The sequence below is a fragment of the Mus caroli genome, unplaced genomic scaffold (assembly GCF_978045245.1).
Source record: "Mus caroli unplaced genomic scaffold, Mus_caroli_1 scaffold_6, whole genome shotgun sequence".
NCBI classification, from domain to species: domain Eukaryota; kingdom Metazoa; phylum Chordata; class Mammalia; order Rodentia; family Muridae; genus Mus; species Mus caroli.
In genome coordinates, this window is record NW_028227261.1 from 38,777,493 (window position 1) to 38,802,913 (window position 25,421).

General features: G+C 47.1%; 1 protein-coding gene across 4 annotated transcripts in view; it reads left to right on the top strand.

Moving 5' to 3' along the window:
- St3gal3 (ST3 beta-galactoside alpha-2,3-sialyltransferase 3) overlaps nucleotides 1-25,421 on the top strand; it is a 205,967-nt gene that overhangs the window by 85,533 nt on the left and 95,013 nt on the right. For all 4 annotated transcript variants that reach the window (XM_085839036.1, XM_021161382.2, XM_021161385.3 and 1 more), the window contains one exon: nucleotides 20,641-20,683. In XM_085839036.1, the coding sequence (XP_085695162.1) occupies nucleotides 20,641-20,683 (43 nt within the window). The remainder of the gene's footprint in view (nucleotides 1-20,640; nucleotides 20,684-25,421) is intronic.

Sequence of the window (25,421 nt, forward strand, 5' to 3'; positions counted from 1 at the left end):
GTGAAAAGGGAATCACTACAGGTCCAAGGAACCACCAGTCTCAGAAGCTTGACCATCCAGCGTTGACAGGGCCATGATGGAGCAGATGCCAGTCTCCTCCAAGTGAGAGGTCAAGTTTATACAATCACTTCAGAAAAGACGGTGACAGTGTGCAGATAAGTATAAACCACACATACCCTAGGCCCTGGCAACTCATCTAGACAGCTTTGTCACAGGGGTGGATGCTATCTGTGCTCAGGTACCTGTCACACATGAGAGGGCTGCTGCACTTGCCTGTGCTCTGGTGACAGCCACAGCCAGACACCCGCCTTCCCTTCCCTTCCCTCCCCTCCCCTCCCCTCCCCTCCCCTCCCCTCCCCTCCCCTCCCCTCCCCTCCCCTCCTCTTCCCTTCCCTTCCTCACTCACTAATTCACACCCTGCCCTTTGACCCACCCTCACTCAGGTCAGGGAGGTGGCTCTCCCAGTCCCAGGCAGTACTCAGAATTGTAAAATCCAAATATAATGCACATATAGGGAAAACCAGTAATTATGCAAGTGTCCCATTTGTAAGAAACAGAAGAAAATGATCAAACTATATATAGACTTAACACCATGCAGAATTCTCTTCTTATTTTTATTTTTATTTCAATGTTTATTTCTTGAGACATGGTCTTGCTGTGGATCCCTCACTGCAGAGAGACAGAACCCTGGCCGTTGTGGGATCTTTGTGGACCAGGCTGGTTTCAAACTTGTGGCAATCCTCCTGCCTCTGCCTCTGCTTATGCTTCCCGAGCTCATGCCCACACCTGGCTTTTGAAGGTAGTGTCTCACTAGGTACCCCACTTCTAGCTGGCTGGGTCCTCTCTGTGTAGCCTAGGGTGGCTTCCAGCTTGCAGCAGTCCTTGAGCCTTCCAGGTTGCTGGCATGGCAAATGTGTGCTCATGCCACCAAGCTCCACTGTAAGAGATGAGAAAAAAATTTAAGTTTTATTTATTGTATTTCACTTCTGTGGTGCTTGGAATTGAACCTGGGGCTTTGTGTGCGCCAGACAAGTGCTCTACCATGCCCAGCAGTTACACAGATTACATGCCCAGTTATACAGTTACATGCCCAGTTACACAGTTACATGCCCAGCAGTAACACAGATGAGTCTTAAAGAGAGCAGACAGACAATAGAGAATATATACTGGTTTTTATTTGTATGAACTTCAGAAAGTAAAATGAAACCACATTTGTTTAGATACACAATCCAATGTTAAAACAGCAAGGAGAAATAAGAGACCAAATTCCATAATAGCTGGGGTAGTAGTGGGAACGACTCGGAACTGGACCGTTCCCTCTCGTGGCCTGAGTAGGGGTTAGGGGACTGTTCCTTTCACTGTAACTCATTAGGCTGTACATTAAGATCTTACACGTGTAAAGCCATAACACAGGCATGCCGCAAGCAGCACTCACCTGGTAACAGGAGGAGAAGGGAGGGGGCAGGGAGAGGGGGAGGGGGAGGAGGAGGAGGAGGAGACAGTGTTTATGGAACATCACTGTTGTGAGTGTTCTGAGTCAACTCTCAAAGCAAGGCTTTGCGATAGAGATTGTTAAGGAAATTGACACAGAGAGAGAAGCAAAACTCCTTATCTAACATCAAATAGCAAGTATGCATCAGAGCTCCGCTTGAGTGCAGGCATGCTGGCGCCGGCATCTGTGTTCTTGTCCAAGCAGTTCCTGCCTCTTTTCTCTTCTCATTAATTTTCAAGGGAATTTTGGTCCTTTACCTCCATCCCTCCTGGAGTTATAAGAACATACATATATTAGGTTTAAATTGCAAATGACTATGGACCACAGGATATAGTTCTATCCTAACCAGGGTTTCTATGTCTTCGACCGAGCACCATGACCAAAGCAAGCAGGTGAGGTGAGGGCTCATTTGGTTTACACAGTCAGTCACTGTCCATCCTTGAATGAAGGCAGGGCAAGCACTCAAGCTCAAGCAGGGAAGGAACCCAGAGGCCCTGGACCGGGAGGCTGCTGCTTACTGGCTTGCTTCCTCATGGCTTGCTCAGACTGCTTTCTTGTAGAACCCAGGACCACCAGCCGAGAGTTGGCACCACCCACAGTGGGCTGGGCACACATCAATCATTAACCAAGAAAATGCCCAACAGACTCACCTACAACCCAATCTCCTGGAGGCAGTTTTCTCAATTCAGAATCCCTTTTCCCAGATGACCCTGGCTTGGGTCTCAAGGTGATATGATAGAAAACTAAGGACACAGGCTCCCAGGTTTGTACACGGTCCACTGTGAGAGGAGAGAAAGAATGGAGACTCCCACTCTTTCCTCTCTTGTAGTGGAGGATAGATTTAAGCTGATCGAAAGTCAGCTTTATCTTTTTTTAAGATTCAAAAAATATTAAATTGGGTGTGTTTGGGTAGGTATGTGCGTGTGCATGCAGATGCCACAGTGAACAGATATATTTGATCCGTCGGGTGTCCTAGAGCTCCAGGCGCTGCCGGCTCCGACCTGGGCGCTGGGCACTGAACTGAGGTCTTCTGGAAGCAGTGAGTTTTTACTGCAGAGCCATCTCTCCAGCCCCAGCTTTTTAAAAACGAGCTTACAAAGTAATGGGTTTTGTTCCGTCATCTTCATAAAGGCATGTCACATGCAAACTCTGACTTGGTTAGGACTGATCCTCACTGTACCCAGCATTCCATTTTCCTGACTCCACCTGCTAGACTCCTCAGGTCGTCCCACGTCAGTCATGGAGGAACACTGGCCAGCAGTCCTCTGCTTTGCCTCATTCTCAAGAGCAGGGAGAGCTAGCTGGTCAGGCTTTCCTCGGCGGGCGCTGGATTGTTTTATGTGGAGAGACTTCTCATAGCACTGGGCGTACTACATTGCCAAAGAAGTCTTAGTATCTTAGCAAAACAACTTTGGACTTAATCCCTATTTTATGTCCTTTCTTTGACATGAGTAATTAAACATAGGGAAGTGAGATTGCATCCTAGATAAGGGACTGATCACTCCCCACGTCTCTGTCACCAAGCGCCGATAATGGCTTGGACAGAATGCACTTCAAAGCTATTTGAGGACTCTGAAACATTAGTCATAGCAGACAGGATGGGAAGAGTACCAGAACTTAATGCATTATCAAACCAGCAGTGTGTTTCCCAGTTCCCCCTCAGTGTCCCACACCCCAGCCAGCAGTGGACACCATACAAACAGCTCCAGGAAATGGCCTCTGGCTATGTCTCTAGTGTGTGTGTATATGCATATGTCTGTATGTTGGAGGGTGGGGGATCCTAAGGCCTGGACAGAGGAGGAAATCCCACGGTTGTTTTTCCTTCTGTTTCCCTGGTGTCCAGCCCTAAGCTGTCCCACAGTGGTAGCTGAGGTAATGACAGTACCACTGATGAGGACTTGAGAAAAGCTGAAGTCTCAAGAGGGTGGATGAGAGCTGTTGCTTTTTATTTTGATCTCTGCCTTTCTGCTGGTAGTTCTGGATCTGGGAACAGCAGGTCAGAAAATGCATAAAGGACAATGGTAACCGAGGCCCTGGCTTTCTGGCCCAAGGAACCAGAGCACACAGGGAAGAGGAAGAGCAGAAGGAGGTGCTTGAGAAGGCGACCCCAAACACAGGCTTTCAGAATCCACCAAGGGGCGGACGACCTCCCAAGTGTCAGTGGACACTGGTGTCAGCGGGACGTTGGGTGTGCACACACAAGATGGTCTGAATAGGCTGGAAAGTGGTGCTGACAGGGAATCCATAACCACTGAAGGCTGGCCAGGACCTGCTGCCCAAACCCAGTCTGCTCAATTGTCTCCGAAAACAAAATTAACGCCCTCCATTGGAGTCACACAAGGCCTCGTATTTCATAACACAATATTAAAATATCCAGGATATGAGCCAAAATTAATTATCTTATAAAGAACCAGAGAAAGGTGTTGGAGAGATGGCTCAGTGCTTAAGAGCACAGGCTGCTCTTCCAGAGGTCCTGAGTTCAAATCCCAGCAACAACATAGTGGCTCAAAACCATCTGTAATGAGATCTGATGCCCTCTTCTGGTGTGTCTGAAGGTGGCTACAGTGTACTCACATATACTAAATAAATAAATCTTTTGGGAAAATATTTTTATAATTAAATAAACCAATTACAGACCCCACCAGCTGCTGAAGAAAGAGTGTTTGACAAACTGAACCTCTGTTTATGAAGGGACCACTCAAAGGAGCAGCTCAGAGGAGCGTGAATATGATAAAACACATATGAAACGTGTTTTCTCGAAGAACTAATTAAAACATTTTTTAAAAAAAGAAAGAAAGGTCTTTAGCCTGATGCAGGGCATCTGCAAGGACCCACAACCCATAAGCCTGAAATCAGGCTCCACCGCTAAAAGTCTCAGAAAGCGGTGAAGGGAGAAAAGGTCCTTGTGGGTTATAGATGAGCAAGAAAGAGGTTAAACCGCTGTCTCTATGGTCACACAGAGAATCCCAGAGAATCTACGAACTGTGTCAACGAAGACCTTAAAAGGTTCTTTGAACGTCCCCAAATCGGAGCATTTATGGATAAACGTGAATCACTCACAGGACCCGCTGCAAACACTTCTCACACTTCAAACCATGAGCCCAGAGCCTGTGTCGTCCTCCTCCCTGTAGGAAACAGAAACACCCTTCCACCCACGTCCTCCCTCCCTGCTCTTTCTGTCCTCCTCCTCCAACTACTGTCCAAGGTCCTGGCCCCTCTGCCCTGGCCCAGAACCTTTGCTCAGTACTGGGCTGTCTGCTTGTTAGTTGCCTCCCAGGGGCCTTTCTCAGTGAGCCTGGTTCCTGTCTGGTCCTCAGTGTGAGCTCTCTAGGGCCTCAGCCACGCACGTTGACTATGGTCCTAACTGACTTACAAAGTCCACCTTACCTCCATGATTTCACTTCGCCATCTGTGCCCCTCGCTGCCCATGGCCACTTGCTCCTCCTTGGAGATGCTGGGTCTCCTCCTGCCTCTCGGCCATTGTACTTCCCAGGCTTCTCTTACCTCCTCCACGGTACGACTGTCCTCATTGTCCAGTGTCACCCTACAGAAAGGTTACTTTATCTGGGGTAGTCTCTTTAGACACCCGTTCCTTCTCTAGAAAGCCGAGCCTCCACTTATCCTCAGTATTCACCCATTCTAAGTGGCTGGCCCCATCTGCGTTCTGTCACTCTGCCACTATGCTGTAGGCGGCACTGAACCAAAGACCTCGTGCGTTTTGATAGAACAGCTCTTGGCACATTATAAGTTCCTGGTAAAATTTTTTTTAAAGCAGGTTAATGTGTGTAAGCCTGAGTGCAGGCACACATTAACACACATACACACATACACAAGAGAGGCAGACAGAGATAGAGAAATCACACCATGTCCCCATTTTAACTATTGATTAAGACAAAAACCACCTCAGATGCAAATGTTCTTGTGGCTTCCTAGGTTGCTCTTTAAACTGTCTGGCCATTTGTCTTAATTGGCTTAATCTGCCATAATAGAATTGATCTGGTGGCTTGAGAAATAGAAGGTAGAAGCCAGTAAGATGGCCCAGCATGGAAAGGAAGGCATTTGTCACCATGCCTGATGATCTGAGCTCCATCCCCAATACCCACGTGGTAGGAGAGGACACTCTCTCCAGAAGTTATTCACTGACATTACACAAGTGCTGTGGCAATGCACACTCCTCCCACAACACAGAAACACAAAGAATTAATTTTGCCAGGCAGTGGTGGCACATGCCTTTAATCTCGGCACTCGGGAGGCAGAGGCAGGTGGATTTCTGAGTTTGAGGCCAGCCTGGCTACAGAGTGAGTTCCAGGGCAGCCAGGGCTATACAGAGAAACCCTGTCTCGAAAAACAAACCAAACCAAACAAACAAACAAAAAGAATTAAATTTATTTATTATATGTAAGTACTCTGTAGCTGTCTTCAGACAGCTCTCAGGTCTCATTACAGATGGTTGTGAGCCACCATGTGGTTGCTGAGATTTGAACTCAGGACCTCCAGAAGAGCAGTCAGTGCTCTTAACCACTGAGCCATCTCTCCAGCGTGAATTAATTTTAATTAAATAAAAAAATTAGTTAAAGTAGTAGAAGGAGTAATTCCCATTTCATCAATAATGATGCTCCCATGCAGAAGAATAATCCAGTTGATTTAGAGCTGGGCATAGTAACACACACCTTTAATTCCATTGTTCAGAAAGGCAGAGGTGAGCGAATATCTGTGAGTTTGCGGCTAGCCTGGTCTACAGGGCAAGTTTCAGAACAGCCAGTGCTGTGTAATAGAAAAGGTCCCACTTTCTAGTAAAAAGAAAAGGTAACAGAGTTTGGTACAGTAGCACATACCTTAATCCCAGTGCTTGGGAGGTGGCAGGCCAGCCTGGGCTACATGAGACCCTACCTTTAAAAAGAAAAAAAAAAAAGGACTATTTAAGTTTTTTTTTTTTAATTGACATAGACTATGTCCAAGGTATTATGGTATAATCAACATGAAGTTAAGGCAGTGTGTAAGTAGAATTATATATTTACTTGTTCACATGTACATCAATGGGAAGAGATTTCAAAGAACATAACCCATGAAATGTAGCAATTACCTTTAAGTAATGAAGGGAAACAAAAAAATCCCTGCCTCATTGTTTATGAGATTTTTCTAAAATCTGGACTTTTAAATTTAATTTTTTTAAAGATGTATTTGTTTATTATTATATGTAAGTATACTGTAGCTGTCCAGATGCACCAGAAGAGGGCATCAGACCTCATTACAGACGGTTGTGAGCCACCATGTGGTTGCTGGGATTTGAACTCAGGACCTCTGGAAGAGCAGTCAGTGCTCTTAACCGCTGAGCCATCTCTCCAGCTCCCTAAAGTTAAAATTTTTATTTTATTATTAGTGTGTGGAATGTGTGTGTGTGTGTGTGTGTGTACCCCACAGGGTAAGTGTGTGGAGGTCAGTAGACAACTTTCAGGAGCTGGCCCTCCCACCATGGGGTCAGAGGATTGAACTCAGGTCATCAGGCCTGCTTGGCAAGCCCTTTTACCTCCTGAGCCGTGTCCGAGCCCTAATTTGGTTTTTATATTGAATGTGCATTATTTTTATGACTGAAAAATATTATTGTCTGGAGAGGGGTTTCTTATTTTGTTGAACATCTTAGTCCTTCATCTTTATGACAAAAATATCTTAGGCTGTGAGAGTTATAAACCAGATTTATTCCTTGAAGTGCTGAAGGCCAGAGCTCCGAGATCATGGAGCCAGCACATGCAGGGACTAATGAACCCTCAGCACCAGAGATGCTCCCCTCCCTGCCACAGTGGTGTGCCTCACACAGCAGAAGGTGCAGACGGGATCCCTGGAGCCTGTTCTCTAAGGGCTGGGGAGGGTAGAGGCCTCATGACCTAATCACTTCCTCTCAGCCCTGCCTCTTCATGCCACTATATTGTGGACTGGCTTCCTTTGTATGATTATTGGGGATGCGAGGTACAAACTGCAGGAAAGTCATTTACCTGTCACCTAGGCCAGCTGCTCTTCTGCTGAGCTCTCACTCGTAATCTTATAGCTGTGTGTTGGTGGCCTTGCAGAGGGGCACAGGTTCACTTGGTGTCATAAACAGGATTGATTTCAGCTTGGCTTTCCCAGGACAGAGAGGAGGTGGGAGCCATGAGATCTTCGCTGCACTGGGAGTGGCTTCTGTCCATGTTTCGAGAGGTTCTGCTTCCCCATTGGTCCCTCCTGACAGTACTCCACTAGAGGCTAGTCACAGGGGACTCTGTCCCGTCAAAAGCCTCTTGCCTCCCCCATGCCAGCATGCACATATCTATTTGGGACTGAATTTTTAGCTTGTGAATGTCTAAGTTACTTTCCTGGGTCAGTTAATTTAGTCTAGGTCAGTGGGATTCTCTGTGTTTGTTTTATAAAACCACTTTCCTATTTTAGTTTGTCGTTGATAAATTGATGCCATGTTGTGGTTTATTTCCCCGGCTGGAGGTGATGTGGGAGCCTTTTGCACGTTGGCCAGCCACTCTCTGCAATCCCATTGACTCTCACAATTCACGTGTGGTATGGCTGGATCGCCCTTGGGACAGGGAACAGAGAGAGCAGGCCACAGTTGCTCTGTTGCAGCTGTCCTAACATGAGCGTCTGTTCTCATTTCCCTGGAGTCCTCGTGGACTGAGGAAGGGACAAGCATCCTCCGGGTTGGGCCTGAGCCAGCTCAGCAGCTTCCCTGCCAGTTCACTTAGTGGTTGGGACCTCAGGCATGTCCCCTCTGTGAAGATTGCATTGATGGTGTCAGGGACAGCACGAGGAGTGGTCAGTGAAGAGCCCCCTCAGTCTGCTCTCTCCTCGGCACGTTTGACTGCTATTTGTTCCTGTTGTCCTGTCTTCGTCCATGCAAGCCCTGACACGGTGCTTATGTTTGATGCAGCTTCTATGGGAGGCTGTACAGTGTTGCATCTTTGGAAGGGAAAGCTCTATTTTGAGTAAGATAGTTCTTCAATCCATGTGCTGCTGTGCCCTTCGAGATAGGAGCCAGTGACCAGGGAAGGAAGATGGGCAGGGCTGCTTCTTGTGGGAGGAGTTTGCTTGCCTGGTGGACCATTTTGCCTATATATGTTTGTCACTTAAAATTTGAAGATGGCCACGTGTATGGCACATCCCAGTACTCAGGAGGTGGATGCAGGTAGATTTCTGTGAGTTCAGTTCAGCTTGGTCTACAAAGCCAGTTCCAGGCCAGCCAGGACTACACAGTGATATCTTCCCCTAAAAAAAAAAGGTTTTTTTGATGTGAAGAATTGTGATTGTCTGACCGATGCAATGGTTGAACATCATGTACATCATTAATGTCCCTGTAAACTGCTCTAGATGGGAGATATGGTTGTTATCAGTGGGGGCCACTTACTCAATACTGGGTTCATGTCAGCTGATGGGAGTGGGTGGTGACTCTGTAGAATGAGAAAAGGAAGGGCTAACACAAGACTGATAGGGCTTGTCAGGCTCTGTATCAGTTACTCTTCATGCTGTGATAAAAAGCCATGGCCAAGGCAACTCTTAGAAGGAACTTTAAATCAAGCGCTTACGGTTCCAGAGGGTTAAGAGCCCACGATGGTTGAGTGGAGGCATGGCAGCTGGAGCAGAAGCTGAGGACTCACATCTGGAACCACAGTTAGGAGACAGAAATGGATCTTGAAATGGTGCAAGTCTTAGCCCTCTCACTGCCACCTCCAGTGACACATGCCCTCCAGTGACACACACCCCCTCCCCCCAACAGCTCCAGCCATGGGGACTAAGTGTTCCAGTGCTCAAGACTGTGGGGGACTTCTCATTCAAACCATGATCAGTGCTATTGGCTGGAATTCCATCTGAGGCTCTATACATGAGCATGAGGCCTGGCTATCTCCCCACTTTCAGGGACTTCCATGCGGGTTTCCTATTGCCTAGAATGGGAACTTGCAGTGTAACATAGCTGTTTCCATTTTAGAACACTGGTCAAGTGGGAACATCTGCATTCCATTCTGAGGGGTGGGGAGTTGGAGCATATGCACGGGACATTGAAAAAGCTATTATTATTATTATTATTATTATTACAGAATTAACGCTATGCATTAGCTTAGGTTGTAAAAGCTAATTACGTGGGGGTTGGGAGGGAAGAGGCTGGAGACACGGTTTGGTGATTAAGAACACATATTCTTCCTGCAGGAAACAAGAGTTTAGTTCCCAGCACCCACATCAGGCAGCTCACAGCTGCCATAATTCCAGCTCTGGGGGATCTGATGCCTTCTGACCTCCTCATGCATAGACGTACACTGTCATATAAATAAATAATAAGCAAGCATATACTTTCTACTACTAATAATAAACAAGTAAGGTGGGTTGTGACTTGTTCTCTGAAGGGCAGGGTAGACTGGCTGAGCACACAGCAGGCGAGCAGGCTGAGTCCTGAGTGACCTTGAGGTGTGTAATTAACTCAACTCTGAGGGCCAGCCAAAGTTCAGGTCTCTTAGAATGCAAGAGATATTTTCATTAAAATGTATCGCCATTGTTGATCTTGGGCTTTTTTTTTTTTTTTTTTAAACAAAGCAACAGTGCTCACCTGCACTGTCACAATGGCTTATTCTTTATGGACACACCCAACTGAAATTTGTTTTCTTTTGTGGGGAGTTGAATGCTGTGTTTTGTTTTGAGACAGGGTGGGGTTTTTTTTTGTTTGGTTGGTTTTTTGTTTTTTTGGTTTTTGATTTTCTCTGTGTAACCCTGACTGTCCTGAAACTCACTCTGTAGACCACGCTGGCCTTGAACTCAGAAATCCGCCTGCCTCTGCCTCCCTAGAGCTGGAATTAAAGGCTTGCGCCACCACGCCCGGCTTGAGACGGTCTTATTGCTGGCCTGAAACTTCTCTGTACTTCGGGCTGGCTCAAACTCAGAGAGGTCCGCTTGCCTCCTCTTCCTGAGTAATAGGACTAAAGGCTTATATGCGCGGACACATCCAGAGAAATTTTACATTTTTTAAAAGGCAGAACCAATTCTCTCTCTCTCTCTTTTTAAGAATTATTTATTTATTTTAAGTATATGAGTACACTGTCTTCAGATACACCAGAAGAGGGCATTAGATCCCATTACAAATGGTTGTGAGCCACCACGTTGGTTGCTGGGAATTGAACTCAGAACCTCTGAAAGATCAGCCTGTGCTCTTAACCTCTGAGCTATCTCTCCAGCCCCTAGAACCAATCCTTGATGAAGCAGTTTGTTTGTCCACAGTGTTGCAGATTAAAGCCAGGGCCTCCAGCATGTTAGGAAAGTCCTCTACCCCTAGCTACACCCCTGCCCAGCAGTTCTGACTTCTATTAGATTTCCCCCTGGAGTGCACATCTCTCTGGTATTCTGTGTGAGGAAACGGGAGTGTGCCTGACACCCTTGCTACGCACCAAGGAGAAAAGGCCCTTGTGTGATTGTTACCAACCGGACTGTCCATCTCTCAGGAGCACTGTTTCACTTGAACGATGGACAGATGTCGTGCTTTGAAAGCTCAGAGTCTGGCAGATGTCTCAGACATGAGAGCAAGCACATGCATCAAGGTGCCGCGGGTGTTTTGCTACCCATGATTAGATGTATGCCTTCCCCGGAACAGTAATGTTTTTGAAAAGGTACTGTCACTGGTCATCCTTCCAGAACATAACTGTAAATTACACTAGGATTGGGGGCTGAGCCCCGTTTGGACCCCCTCCTCCATCCCTTTCAGAAACGGTCACTGCATGCTTGGAAGGCTGTTGTTCTCTACCGGCTGGGTGTGGGGCTGTCTGCCCTTCAGTCGGTTCACAGTGAGTAATTGTTCCGTTCAGATCTTCTGAGTTCCCACTGGTTTCATGGTCTGACTTTTCAGTGGCTCATGTGTTTGCCTGTTTAATGACAGCAGACCTATTGTGCATGACATGTAGTTCTATAAATTCCGAGCAGTAAGGGAAGTGTTCCTTGTTTGATGCATGCACACAGTTCGCTTGTGGCCTGCTTTTTATGCTCAGTTTCTGAACCTTCCAGGAGGTTTACAAATTCTCTAGGGTCCCCCCCCCAATACTTTATGACTCTAACTGTGACCCAGAAGACATATTTAATCCCTTCGTAGGATCCCTGAAAGAGTTAACAGTTGACTTCAAAGGCTCCCAGCATCTGCAAAAGCACTTTGTACATTCACAGCTCTGACCTGGTGCAGGTGCTGGAGAAGGGCAGAGCTTGGTATCACCCAGGCCACTTCCCGCCTGGAGCCAGGCACAGGACACATGTGCTCCTTGGTTGGTAGATTGTGTTACCCTGCATTTACTGGCCTGGCTGAGGCAGGAGGCCTAAGCCACCAAGAGACTAAGCGTTTTTCCTTCCGTGTGCAGCTGCCTCCTTGCTGCTGTGGTGTCAGGGAGAGGAGTGCTTTCCGCTGCTGTATCAGCTGTCCGTGGCTGTCAGTGGCTCTGAGCCTGGTAGACTCAGGAGTCCCACGATCTTCAGACTGTAGGCAGATATGTGCTCAGGATGGTGAGACCTGGACCGTCCTGTGGGCTACCTCAGAGGCAAGTTGTCCCCAGAGCATTGGTATGTTTGAAGTGGCATTTCCTTTGCAGGCAGCATGAGCACTTAGTTCCAAGAACTCTTATGTGTAAAGCGTGCAGCTCGGGATGCTCGGGGCTCTTCGTGGAGGAGGTTGAAGTTCAGGCCTTTAGAAATGATGTGCTGACAAGTCAGGGGTTCTCAGAGGGAACCCCAAAGCAAGAATCAGAAAACGGCAACGCATGGGAAAGTAAACAGAGAAGTAGACAGTTATGTCTAAGCAGAGTCATGGGACACCCTCAGTAGGTGGGGGTCTGCGGTGTCACCAGCTGGGCGGGCTGAGAATCAGGAGTGGGCAGAGCAAGGCAGTCACTGTTGTGAAAGATGACTGACCCAGAGAGGCTGTGGACCATACCTACCACTGCTGCCACCACTAGCACTGGCCCCTCCTCAGGAGTAGAAAAGAACAGAGGATCCAGGTCCCCAGCTAGTCTGTAGGCCCCCCTAGTCACACCACTCATTCAACATATTTATGGACCCCACCTTTGTACCAGACCCTGTGTTAGGTGCTAGAGATACTGGGTGAGGTGAGCTCTGCCTCAGGGTGTTGTGTGTGTGTGTGTGTGGTCCCAATCATGGAAGTTAATGATGTTTAAGTATGAGCAGCAGCAATTCCTTTCAGCTGATCTTTTTTTTATAGATTTATTTATTTATTATATGTAAGTACACTGTAGCTGTCTTTAGACACTCCAAAGAGGGCATGAGATCTCATTACAGATGGTTGTGAGCTACCATGTGGTTGCTGGAATTTGAATTCAGGATCTTCAGAAGAGCGGTCAGTGCTCTTCACAGCTGGGCTGATCTTTAAAGAAGGGAATTTAGCAGCCCAGCCTGACTACCTATAGACTGATTAACTGGGTGAAACGGGGAATGCAGGGTTCTGGGACTGTTCTTGGGTGAAGTGGAGCCACTTCCAGGGTTGAGGACCAGATACTGGGTATGTGTGAGGGTGACAAAGACAAGCTGTGTGAGACTTCTTCAGCCGTCATCTGTAATGACTGGGCGGCATTGTAAGTAGGACTGGCTGGTTGACGGGCGGTCCTCGTGAGAGATTGCTTTAGGTGAAGTGGACAATTGGGCAGAATAAGTTGAGTGTGCACAAAGAAAAGGCAAAGAAAGGAAAAAGGACAGGAAAAAACCCACAAAATTTGTAGGAAAAAAAAAAACCCAACTTTCTTTGCAGACTTTGAAGCAAGGATGCTGGACTCTGAAAGAAAAGAAACCAATGAGCTAAGTAAGGCCTTCCTCACCCCAGCTACACACGGGGCAGTTCCAGGCCTCGGTGAAGGGAAGGAGAGCCAAGGCTCTTCTAAGGCGAGGGAGCAGCTGAGAAGCTGAGGAAGAGGCCTGTGCAGGGAACTCGGGGTGTGCAGCCACTCCCCCTGGACTGCTCGGCTGCTACGTGGACGTGGACACCATGGGAACCAGGAAAGAACCCTGGAAAGTGGCGTGAGGACCTAGAGGCCACTCAGGGTTGGGAATAGTGGGGGAGTTCATAAAACAGAGTTTGCGATAGCATACACTGGAGGACAGGGCCGCCATAATGGGGCGGCATTAGTGACCACTCTTGCCTCCAGTTCTAACATACAGAACTTACAAGTAAGCCATGTTGAAATGATTTCGCTCTTCCTAAGAATTCAATACTACCTCAAAACAATTAAGGACTCCTTATGTACCACATTTTTTTTTTGTTTTGGTTTTTTGTTTGTTTGTTTATTTTTCGAGACAGTGTTTCTCTGTATAGCCCTAGCTGTACTGGAACTCACTCTGCACACTAGGCTGGCTTCGAACTCAGAAATCCACTTGCCTCTGCCTCCCAAGTGCTGGGATTAAAGGCATGCGCCACCACTGCTCAGCTATGTACCACATTTTAACAAAGTAAAAATTCACATGGCTGGCCACCAACCAGATGCTGTCAGGTAATGCAGAGAAGCGTGAAAATGAAACCCCACTCCTGTGGGGTGTGTGAGTATGTGTGTGTGAGCGTATGTGTGAGTGTGTGTTTAAATATGTGTGTGAGTGTATGTGTGTGAGTGTGTGTGAGTGTATGTTTGTGTGTGTGTGTATGTGTGAGTGTGTGTGTGTGAGTTTATGTGTGTGTGTGTGTGTGTGAGTGTGTGTGTGTGAGTGTGTGTGTGTGTATGTGTGATCAGTAAAGGCAGGCCTAGAGATGATGTGAGTGTTTGCTTTGTAGACAAGGACGCTATAACATATTCCATATGTTCAAGAGTGCAGAGAAAGCTTGGGAACATTAAGGAAAGGCATGAGAGATATAAAAGGAACTGGATATAAAAGAATGATGTCTGAGATGAGAAAATATACTGGCTGGCTCATTGACCTGTCCATGCTGTAAGAAAAAAAGAGAGAGGGGAGTGAACCAGAAGATGTATCAATAGAAACTATTCAAAATGAAATGGAGTGAAAAATTACTAGGACAACAATGGCAGAGCATCACTGCAGCATGGGACTTCTGGCAGCCTCATTGGTAATCAAAAAGGGGGGGAGGAAGAAAAATATTTGAAGGAGTAATAACTAGGCTGTGTTTTACTTCTTGCTCTTCCTCCCTCCTTTTCCTCCCTCTTCCTCCTCTTTTTCTTCCTCTTCTTCCTAATTTGATTAAAATGCACAGATCAAAGACCCTCCACAAACTCCACAGAGCGGCCCATCCTTTCTCCCCCTCCAGGCAGGTGGCCCAGAGAGCAGAGAAGCCAGGGCCGCTGGAGAGCCTCAGGCAGAGCAAGGCCTCCAGGGCAGAGGAGGCCTCAGGTCAGGCTGGAGGCGGAGGAGGGAGGCCAGGAGGTGAGAGCAGCAGGCCCAGGCAGAACTGTGAGCGGGATTCTTGTAGGAGATTGTCGGGGAAGATGAATGAGGAGAGAGAGAGTTGGGCCTCTGGCCCATTGGTCCTCAGAGATTCAGCTCCTGTGATTGCCAGAGATTGTTCTACTGTTCCAAGGGGCCTTTGCTCAGGGCCGCTCGTTCCTTCTGGTAAACCCCCTCCTCACTGCATGTCATGGGAACTTGTCACTTCCGCTGACTCCTGCTCCTCCATGTTTGAGATTTGAGCAGGTCAGGGGCTGCTGCAGGCCTGGCTCACACCCACTCCTCACCAGGGGTTTCCAAGTCAGGAACAGAGGGGATGAATCGCTGTCCCTTTTCCATGGTAATGCTAAATATACTGCCTACCAGTTACTGGTGGCCATGTAGGAAAGTTGTGATGAAAACTCCATGGGAAGAGTAAAGGCCACCCAGGAGAGGCGCAGTAGCCTGCTGTGCTTCAGGCAGCCCTTCGCAGCCCTCCACCACTAGTCCTTCCCACTGCCTGCGTTTGTGAACCTGAAGCCATCCTGTTGGATTGTGGATGCGAGTCCAGCTTGCCTAGCGTGGGTGAGGCTCCGGACCCTTTCTCCCCACTACCACAGGAAACCAAAACAACAACCAAATGACTAATCATGTAAATCACTATTTCCCTTTGCCAGTGCAGCTGAAAACGCAGGGCACATCCCATGATAACCACAGAAATATTATTTGGATTCCTTCCGTCCCTTTAATGTTCTGGGTGTCCAAGTCCAGTGATGTTCTTGATATTTCTGAAGTAACTTTGGCTGGCAAGTCCAGAATTAGAGCATCCGGTCTTACGTAACTTTCAGTTCATTCAGAGCTGTAGTTCTGAAGCCAGGTGTGGTATACAAGCCTTTAATCCCAGCACTCTGCACATAGAAGCAGATCTCTGATGCAGATACAACTTGGCCTATAATAGCAAGCTCCAGGCCAGCCAAGGCTACTGGAACCCTGTCTCAAAACAAACAAACAAACAAACCCACCCACAGTTGTAGTTCCATCTCCTAACTTCATTAGGCCTTGACCTGTAAGAGCCATGGCTTGGGGTACAGAAGAGGAGGCCTGCTCTCTGTTCTCTCCCTGACCTTCCCAATCACTGACAGCCCTCTTTGGCTGCCCTTGGATAGCTATAGAACAGCAGTTCTCAACCTGTGGGTCACAACCCCTTTGGGGAAGTTCAAATGATCCTTTCGCCTAAGACCATCAGAAAGCACAGATATTTACATTACAATTCATAACAGTAGCAAAATTACAGTTTGAAAGCAGCAATGGAATAATTTTCTGGTTGTTGTATTAAAGGGTCAGAGCATTAGGAAGGGTGAGAACGCTGCTCTAGAGGAGGAAAAGTTAAATCTGGGGGAGCGGTGCACTCTCTGGGTCCTGCTTGTGTTTAAAGCTCACTCTTGGGGTTCTCCGGTAGGCATTCAGCAGACTCCTGCTCATTTGGGGTACAGTGCCTCAGTCCTAATGTTCATCCCCACAGCTCCTGGAAATCTGGATGTCTACTCTTGACTTTGGCCACTGAGGACCTGCGAACCCTCTAGGGTTCTGAGGAAGCAACTGAAAGAGTACCCCCTAGCTCGTTCACACACCTCTGAGAGTGCAGGTCAGCTCCCATGCAGCTCTCCTGCCGGGGCAGCCCATCTCTCAGCGACCCGAGACTTAGCAGGTAGATAGGAAGCCCCTCTACAGGCAGCCCACCGTTTCTCCATACCTAGAGGGGCACTCGTCAAGTTCCTTGCCAGTCTGGAGTGAGACACAAGACTACACACCCAGCCCTTCCAGAGACATGGGCTTCATAACTGTTCTCCTCAAAGGAGTTTCTCTTTCTTTCTTTTGTAAAATTAATCTATTTGCCTTTATTGTATGTGCATTGGTGTTTTGCCTGCATGTGTGTCTGTGTAAGAGTGTCAGATCTTGGAGTTACAGACAGTTGTGAGCTGCCACGTAGTCGCTGGGTTTTGAACTCCAATCTTCTGGAAGAGCTGTCACTGCACATAGCAACTGAACTAACTGTCTCTCCAGCCCCTCAAAAGAATTTTTCAAACTGTCTTTTCGTCTCTAACAACTGGTTTTTCTGTGTTTAATATAAAGAAGGTTGTCAGCTCTCTCTCTCTCTAAATATTTATGAAATTCATTACGTTAGGGGCTGGAGAGATGGCTGGTGGTTAAGAGAGTTTGCTGCTCTTGAAGAGGACCCGAGTTTGGTTCTCAGGACCCACATTGGGTGGCTCCAAACAACTGTAACTCCAGCTGCAGAGGATCTGATGCCCTCTGCTGGCCTCCTCAGCCACCTGCACACATGTGTGCATCTAGACACAAAGACACGCAGACACAGACACTTGACTGAGATTTTCTTTTCACATTAATTTCCTTCTGCTTATGGTGGTTGTGAGCAAGCGATCTTGGTAAGAACAGCCAATGAATACCTATCAAGTATGTCCACATCAGCTGCCCATGGTAAATATCTACTCATCAGCTCTTGCTATAAGGTGGTTTCCCTGCTGGCCGAATCCTGCCCGTCTTTATAGAGTGAGGAATTTTACCTTAAAAACAAACCTACATTCTCAGCTTTTAAATAGTGGTCAGAGTACGCGGCAATGCAACAGGGCTCAATTCCTAGGGACTTAGAGAATGTTGTGAAATGCATATCTCTGGGGCTAGACTAGGAAGGCCTTGGAAAGGGCGTTCTTCAGAGGTACAGCTCTGGCTAGCAAGGCGCTTGCCCTGCGTGTGCAAACCTTGAGTGTTATTCCTAGCACCGTGGTGGGCTAGAAATGCAGCATCCTTATTTGTTTATTATAGAACCCCCTCCCTCCCTCCCTCCCTTCGTGTGTGTGTGTGTGTGATAAGACAAAGCTCAAAATGACATTGGAAAATAACTGGTCGTTGTAATTATGGCTACTATATAGTAAATATGTGTAAGGAGGTAGGATGGTTAATTTTGACTGTCATCGTGATGGGATTTAGAATCACCATGGTAGTCAGACTTCAGGCATGTCTGAGAGGGAGTTGTTAAATTAGTTAACTGGGTAGGAAGACACACCTTAAGTTTGGGTGACACCGTTCCATGGGCTGAAGTCCTGGACTGAGTGAGGAGGAGACAGCCACCTGCGTGGGAGCCTCCATTGCTCTCTGTTTCCTGAATAACACAGCCATGTCAAGGCCTCACCACCAGGCTTCCCCACCATGATGGGTGGTACCTTGAGCTGTGAACCAGAATAAACCCTGATTTCTTTAAGCTGCTTTTGTCAGAGATTTTTCTCTTAACAGAAAACAAGTGCTAATAAAGGGGCGATAATGATTCTTTAAAAAGATACCACTGTAACCTTCCACTTCCCTCATATTAAGAAGTGAAGTAAGCCAGGCAGTGGTGAGAAACACTTTTAATCCCAGCACCCAGGAGTCAGAGGCAGGCAGATCCCTGAGTTTGAGGCCAGCCTAGTCTATAGAGTGAATTCTAGGACAACCAGGACTATGCAGAGAAACCCTGTCTGAAAAAAACAAAAACAAAACCCCAAACAAACAGAAAGGAAGGAAGGGAGAGAAGGAGGGAGGGAGGAGAGAAGGAAGGAAAAGGAATGAGGAAAGTCAGTTTAAAACTGAGGAAGGCATAGTAGTCTAAACAGCAAAGATTTACAAACCTAGTCAAATGTATTGTTAAATAAGCAATTACATATAACAAGTGTGCAAAGTCTTAAGTAACCTTTAGTTAAAAGACGTGCGGAAGTCATCAAGATGGCTCAGCGGTGAAGGCACGTGTTACACAAGGCCAATAACTTCAGTTCCACCCCCAGAACCAAAGTAAAAATAAATAAATAAATTAATTAATTAAATTAATTAAAGCCAGCCTTAAATCCCAACACAGGCAGGAGGATCTGTGTGAGTTTGAGGCCAGCCTGGTCTACAGTGAATTCCAGGGCAGCCAGGGCTGCACAGAGAAAGCTTGTCTTGAAAAAAAACCAACCAACCAACCAGACATATTACAAGGAATTGAATCAGAGCCTTGTGTGTACAAGGCAAACACTCTTCCGCTGAGCTACATCCCCAGCCCTTTTAGAGTTTTATTTCGAGATTTGGTCTCGCCAAAGTGCCCAGGCTGGCCTTGAACTTACAGTAACAACCCTCCGACCTCAGCCTCCTGCATTATCAGATTATAGCTGTGTGCCACTATACCCAGCTTGGGTCTATTCATTTATTTTGAGACACTTAATAATTGTCATGGAATGTTAACTCCAGAGGGCACTGCATTCTGCCCTTTCTCGCCTGTGCTGTCCTGCTTGCCACCTGATGTCTGGGTTTACAGCAAGACGAAGGCCCTTGCTAACTTCTGGAAGGAGTCCTCTTGAGAGTACACTGTGTGTTCTAAAGTCCAAGGGACAGGAGCACGAAAGACAGGAGGCCTTTTTGTCTTTCTTGATGGTTCTATAAGCTCTTACCATACAAAGTCCTGACTTTGCCTGAATCAGAGAGAGACTAGGGCTATGAGAAAGCTTTGCTTCCCCGAGGGAATTCTCTTGGGAGGAAAGCCTATTGTGTTTTGTGTCCTAGTTGATATTTTCAGTGCTAAGATGTCTTCTCTCAGGTTGAGGATAAGCAAGCACATTTGCTGAGCAAGCATGAGGACCTGAGTTCAAATCCAGCACCCACAAAAAAAGCTAGTGTGGGGCTGGTGAGATGGCTCAGTGGGTAAGAGCACCCGACTGCTCTTCTGAAGCTCTGGAGTTCAAATCCCAGCAACCACATGGTGGCTCACAACCATCCGTAATGAGATCTGACTCCCTCTTCTGGAGTGTCTGAAGACAGCTTCAGTGTACTTACATATAATAAATAAATAAATAAATCTTAAAAAAAAAAAAGCTAGTGTGTCCATATATACCCATAACCTCAACTCTGTGGGGGCAGAAATGGGGATCTCGGGCACTTGCTGGACAGTAGCCTAGTTCCAGGTTCAGTGAGAGACCTTGTCTCACGGGAATAAGGCAGGAGTGATTGAGCAAGACACCGGATATACTCTGGCCCCGATGGCCTGCACATCCCTCGAATTCACATATACCACACACATGTGTACAACATGTGTACACACACACACACACATACATACATACATACATACACATCTAACTGGCTTGCTCCTCCTAGCTTGCTCAGTTAGCTTTCTTGTATACAGTCTAGGCACATGTATAGTAATGCCAGCAGTAAGCGGGACTCTTCTGTATCAATTGCTAATTTGGAAAATACTTCACGAACCTGGCCGCAGGCGGCTCTGACTGAGACAACCTCCAAATAACTCTGACAGTTGTGTCAAGTTGGGAGCTGACACTGACTAGGAAGGACACTGGCTCATTGAACAGATTCTGTGCTCAAAACTTGGAGGCACTTAAGATGGTTTCCAATCTCTTTCTTCAGAGTCTAGTCTCTGATTTGCCGCATTTCGGTTTCAGTCGCCATGTTTACTCAGGAAATCATTTCTATATTAGCATGGGAGCGGATGGCCTAGATGATCTGGGAAATAGCTGCTTCCGAACCTGGCTCTTCAGACAAAATAAATGTTCAGTAGCTGTCTTGTGACTTAAATTTGTTAAGGCATATGTGCTTGCTTCTGTTCTTTGAAGCACGTGAAGTGTGTGTTCTTTTCCAAGCACTGCCTGTCTCCGTGGTGTAGATCTGGGGAAGCAAGCCACAGTGGCAGCAATGGCGTGACTCCAGTGACGTTTTCTGCTTTTCCTTTTCAGAGTATGATAGGCTGGGCTTCCTCCTGAAGCTGGACTCTAAACTGTAAGTAGAATGGGGAAATGCTGTAGCTCTGGGTAGACATCTGTGAGAGCTGGGGTCTCGCTTAGAAGGCTTGCCCTCTTACCTGCCTAGTTCTGGGGAGATGCCTTGGGGCTTCTGTCCTCAGGTTGTAAGCAGAATCTTCAAGTATGTCAGTGAATTCGGGGGCCTGGCCAGGATGGGGTGGTGGGTACAAACCAAGGCCTTAGGCTGACACAGGTGGCCCATTACAGAAGGCCATTGCAAGAGCCAGAGGGACTGGAGAGTACTGGAAAGCTTTTCCAGAGTGGGAGCGGTGGAACCTGTCAGAGATGCCCCCCCCCCCCCCCCCCCCCCCGCACTCAGGTCTCCAGCTTCTGCCCTTTGAGCTCCTGCACTTCCTCCCACAGGCTGATCCGGTCCTCTGGGCTTTGTTACTTGGAGTCCAACACTGCTGCTTCTTGCTAGGTCACTTGGAAAACCCCAAGATTACTTCCTGTCTGCACCAAATTGACTCTTCCGTGCTTCCTTTGAGTTTCCATAACCCCATTGCCTGCCAATTGTCTGGCTCTCCTATAATTAACTGTGTGATAATTATTAATTTATTAAGGGCGCAGGCTCAGAGCCAGACAAAACTTGGTTGAAGTCCCAGATTGCCACTTACTGAACTTGCGCTCTTCAGCAAGCTCCTTAGCTACTTTGAGCCCATTTCATCTGTAAGATGAAGACAGTATACATACTTTATAAGTTGTTTATAAGGATTTAATTGAAGTGACTCATTCAGGGGCTTTTGAGTAACAGATATCCAATTCTCCAGTATTCTTCCCTGGTCTCTCTGGTGCCTAAACAGCATAGGTAGGTATAGGTCTGTTAGGTTTCAACAACCTCTGAATGCTTGGATAGATGGATGGGTGGGTGGGTAGGGGTGGGTAGGTGGGTGGGTGGGTGGGTGGGTGGGTAGAGGTGGGTAGATGGGTGGAGAGATGAAAACATAGATGGGTGAGTGGGCTATGGGGTAATGGATGCATAGATGAGTTGGTGGGTGGGTGGATAGATGGGTGAGTTGGTGCATGTGTGGATGTGTGGATGGATAGATGACCACAAACCCATTTAACCATCACACCATGAGCTGGATCACTGTCTATTCTGTTTGTTTAAGACCATTCATACAGTTGTCAGCAATCTCTGTGCTCTTATGTCCCTAAGTGAGACATATGTCATGGAAGATCAGAATTGCATTTCTTCCCCCCTCCCCCTCATATGGTCTTAGTCACAGCTGCTTCAGATTGTGATAGTCACACCTACATTAAATCTCCACAATAATGTGAGGCTCGTCATTGTCAAGCCTTGGCAGCTGGCCCCTTTCTCTGGAATCTTGACTCTGGGACCTCAAGCTGTGGGTTCTGGCCTTGTGGCTCTCCCAGTTTTTATACATCATCGAGGCAGCTGCCGGGGAAGAATGGTCTGGTGTCTTTACAAGGCAGGCAGAGAGATGTTAGGCCCCAAACATCTGGGGAATGAAGTTTGAGTGTGCTGAAGAGCTGTGCACTCCCTTCTTAGAAATGTCTCCATTTAGTGCTAGGAACAGAAAAGCAAAACAAAACACATCAAGTATAAGCCATAAGCAAGTGAAATGCCACCAGACCAGAAAAGAGACAGTAATTACCAAGTCAAGTCGTAGGGATGAACAAAGGAGATGGTACGGTGGACGTGCTAACCACAGTGTTTAAGCTGTCTTCACAGTGAAGGAGGAGGGTGCTCCTGCCCTGCTGTCCTGACAGATGAGCGGTGTGGACTAGATCACCGTGTAGCTTGCTGCTGCATACCAGGCCAGTTCCATGAGTCGTCTGAGGGGACTTGGACTTTGTCCAGGGAGTTTATATGGCCGTGCATTTAACTCACATAATGAGGGGCAAGCTGGGACCTTCCTGCCTCTTTTTACACAGTCTCTTCCTGCCCAGCGCCTTCTACCAAGGGAATCACAGATGTGCTCAGGAAGAGGTTTCTAAGTTAAGATTTCTGCTGTGTGGGGAATGCCTTCGCCATATTTCCACCTTTCTTTACAGAGTCTCTTCTGGTTGTGTGCTATTCACAGCATAGATCAGAACAGGGCCTGAGTTCTGCGCCTCTGCCTCTGCCTCTGCCCCTGCCTCTGCCTCTCTGCTTCTGCCTCTCTGCCTCTCTGCCTCTCTGCCTCTCTGCCTCTGCCTCTTAGTTTGTGTGACCTTAAACAGCGCATTCAAGCTTTCTGAACCCCATTTTTTTCCTTATGAAAAAATGTAGATGATTTACTTACATCCATTGTAGTTTATGGCGAGTAAAAGAAAGCATTGTATAATCTATTGTAAGTGTACAAATGGCAGGATTTCTTTGTGTTTGTCTCAATTCAGGTTAATTTAGCTTCTTGATTAAAAATATATACGTCCTGAAAAATAACAGCTGTTTTTTCTTTAAATACTGCTTGTACCCCATTCTCTAGTTTCCACACTCCCTACCGTTCAAAGTGTCTGGTTAAAGTTTAGAGCTTCCGACTGTAGCCTTTGGGTCTATTAACTTCTCCATATTTGCCACTTTGTGGCCCTTCCCATGTTAAACTGCAACTGCAGAGGACTCCCTGTAAGAATATACTAGAGCTAACCCTGAGCCCCCAGGCCAGGATTAAAGGGAGCTTACCCCAGCTCTGGGTGGATTAGACTAAAATGTCGGCAGGCGACAGAAAGCACTTGCTGTCCTTGCCAGAGTCTGGTCGCTCGCTTGCTCACTTGCTCGCTCGGGTAAACCAGGAATTCCCAAGCCCACGTGTAAAACACCCCAGATTTGGCAAGTGCTGCCAAGCACCCGGCAGGAGCAAACCCAAACCCTCTCTAGAAGAGGATGAGAACGCCTGGCAAGAAACTGTTCAAGGGAGCGAGCAGTTCCCAGGAAAGAGTGATGCACAGGAGAACAACATTCATCGTTAGGCCGGTGAAAAGCAGCCGGCGACAGAAGGGAGAACACTAGCAGAGACTCTGCATGCTGAAATGACAGGTCTGTATACTCTATACAAGACTGAACTTGGTACATAGAACTAAAAACTGTAAGATAGGACCCTAGATTTTAAAAATTTTTTAAAGTGGGCCAGCAAAATGGCTCAGCCAGTACGGGGCTTGCTGGAGAGCCTGCAGGCCTGAGATCAATCCCTGGAACCCACACTGTGGAAGGAAGGCGTTGATTCCTGCAAGTTGTCCTCTGACCGCTCAAGTGCCCATACCTACACACAATAAGCAAATAAATAACAGTGTAACTAAGAAATGTAAAACTAAGCTGGGCAGTGGTGGCGCACGCCTTTAATCCCAGCACTCGGGAGGCAGAGGCAGGCAGATTTCTGAGTTCGAGGCCAGCCTGGTCTACAGAGTGAGTTCTAGGACAGCCAGGACTACACAGAGAAACCCTATCTCGGAAATCAAAACCAAAAAAAAAAAAAAAAAGAGTGCTGACTCATGAATGACATCCAGCCATACCCTGTATCTTTATTGAGGTCTTTCTAAAAATGAAATTTATTTATTTATTATTTTATGTGCATTGGTATTTTGCCTGCATCAATGTCTGTGTTGTGTGAGAGTATTGCATGTCTTGGAACTGGAGTTATAGTTACAGATAGTTGTGAGCTGCCATGCGGGTGCTGGAAATGGAAACTTAGTCCTCTGGAAGAGCAGCCAATGCTTCTAGCCTCAGCCCCTTTATTGGGTCTTTTATCAGCTTACTGTTGGGGAAGGCAGAGCTTCAAAACAAGATCTATATTCTCCTTGCCTCCTATTCTATACCTGACTTCATTTTTGCATTTATTCATTTAGCAATACATCTTGACACTAACTATATGCTTTGGGCATGGGATAAAACCAAAAAGGCTAAGCCATATATGTGTGTGTGTGTGTGTGTGTGTGTGTGTGTGTGTGTATGCACGTTAGCTTGGTGAACATAAGAGGGGGCAGTGAACAACAGCAGCAAGGGTAGTTTTGCTGGGCATCATAAGCAATGTACAGTTTGCTCTGAAAATAAAGGTGGTACATATACTGATGATTGGGACAGGTGGTGGAGTATGAAGGGCGTGCCAGACATCCCCAGATGTATGGCGTGGAGACAAAAAGGCCCTTCACAGAAGGCAATAGAAGTGGTGTCTGTAGAGGAGACCTAGACTACTCTGAGAGTAGTCAGTAAAAAGAATCACGGGGGAGGCTGCAGATACAGGGGTGTGAAGGCCTCGTGGATCATAATGGAACCCTAGAGTAAGGAGCAAGGCAAGAAGCACTAGGCAACAAGATTCAGAGCTCAGTGAGTGGAAGATGAGACAAGTATCACAGATGTGGGGTGAGAGAACAAGAGGACTCAATGTCAGCAAGGTAGTGAGTGCTGTTGGCCACATTTTGCCCCCAGGGCTGGCCATCCTGGCTGTAGTGCTCATAGCCACAGCCTCCCTTCAGGGTTCAAGCCTGGCCCCTTCAGAGGCTGGAGGCTGTCTGAAATGCTTCTGCTAGTGCTTGCTTCAAGTCAGGAATTGGGAGAGCTCAGATGGTTGTCCCCATGACAGCTGGAAGGCAGGTACTCCTCTTTCATTCATCGGAGATCTTGATACATTATTGTACAATAAACAAACTATTGTGGGGGCTGAAAAAATGGTTGGGAGGAGGTATGGGTTAACAGCCCTTGATGCTCTTGCTGAGGTGTGGTGTTCAGCTCTTAGAATCCATATCCAGTAGATATGGATCCATATCCATATCACAAC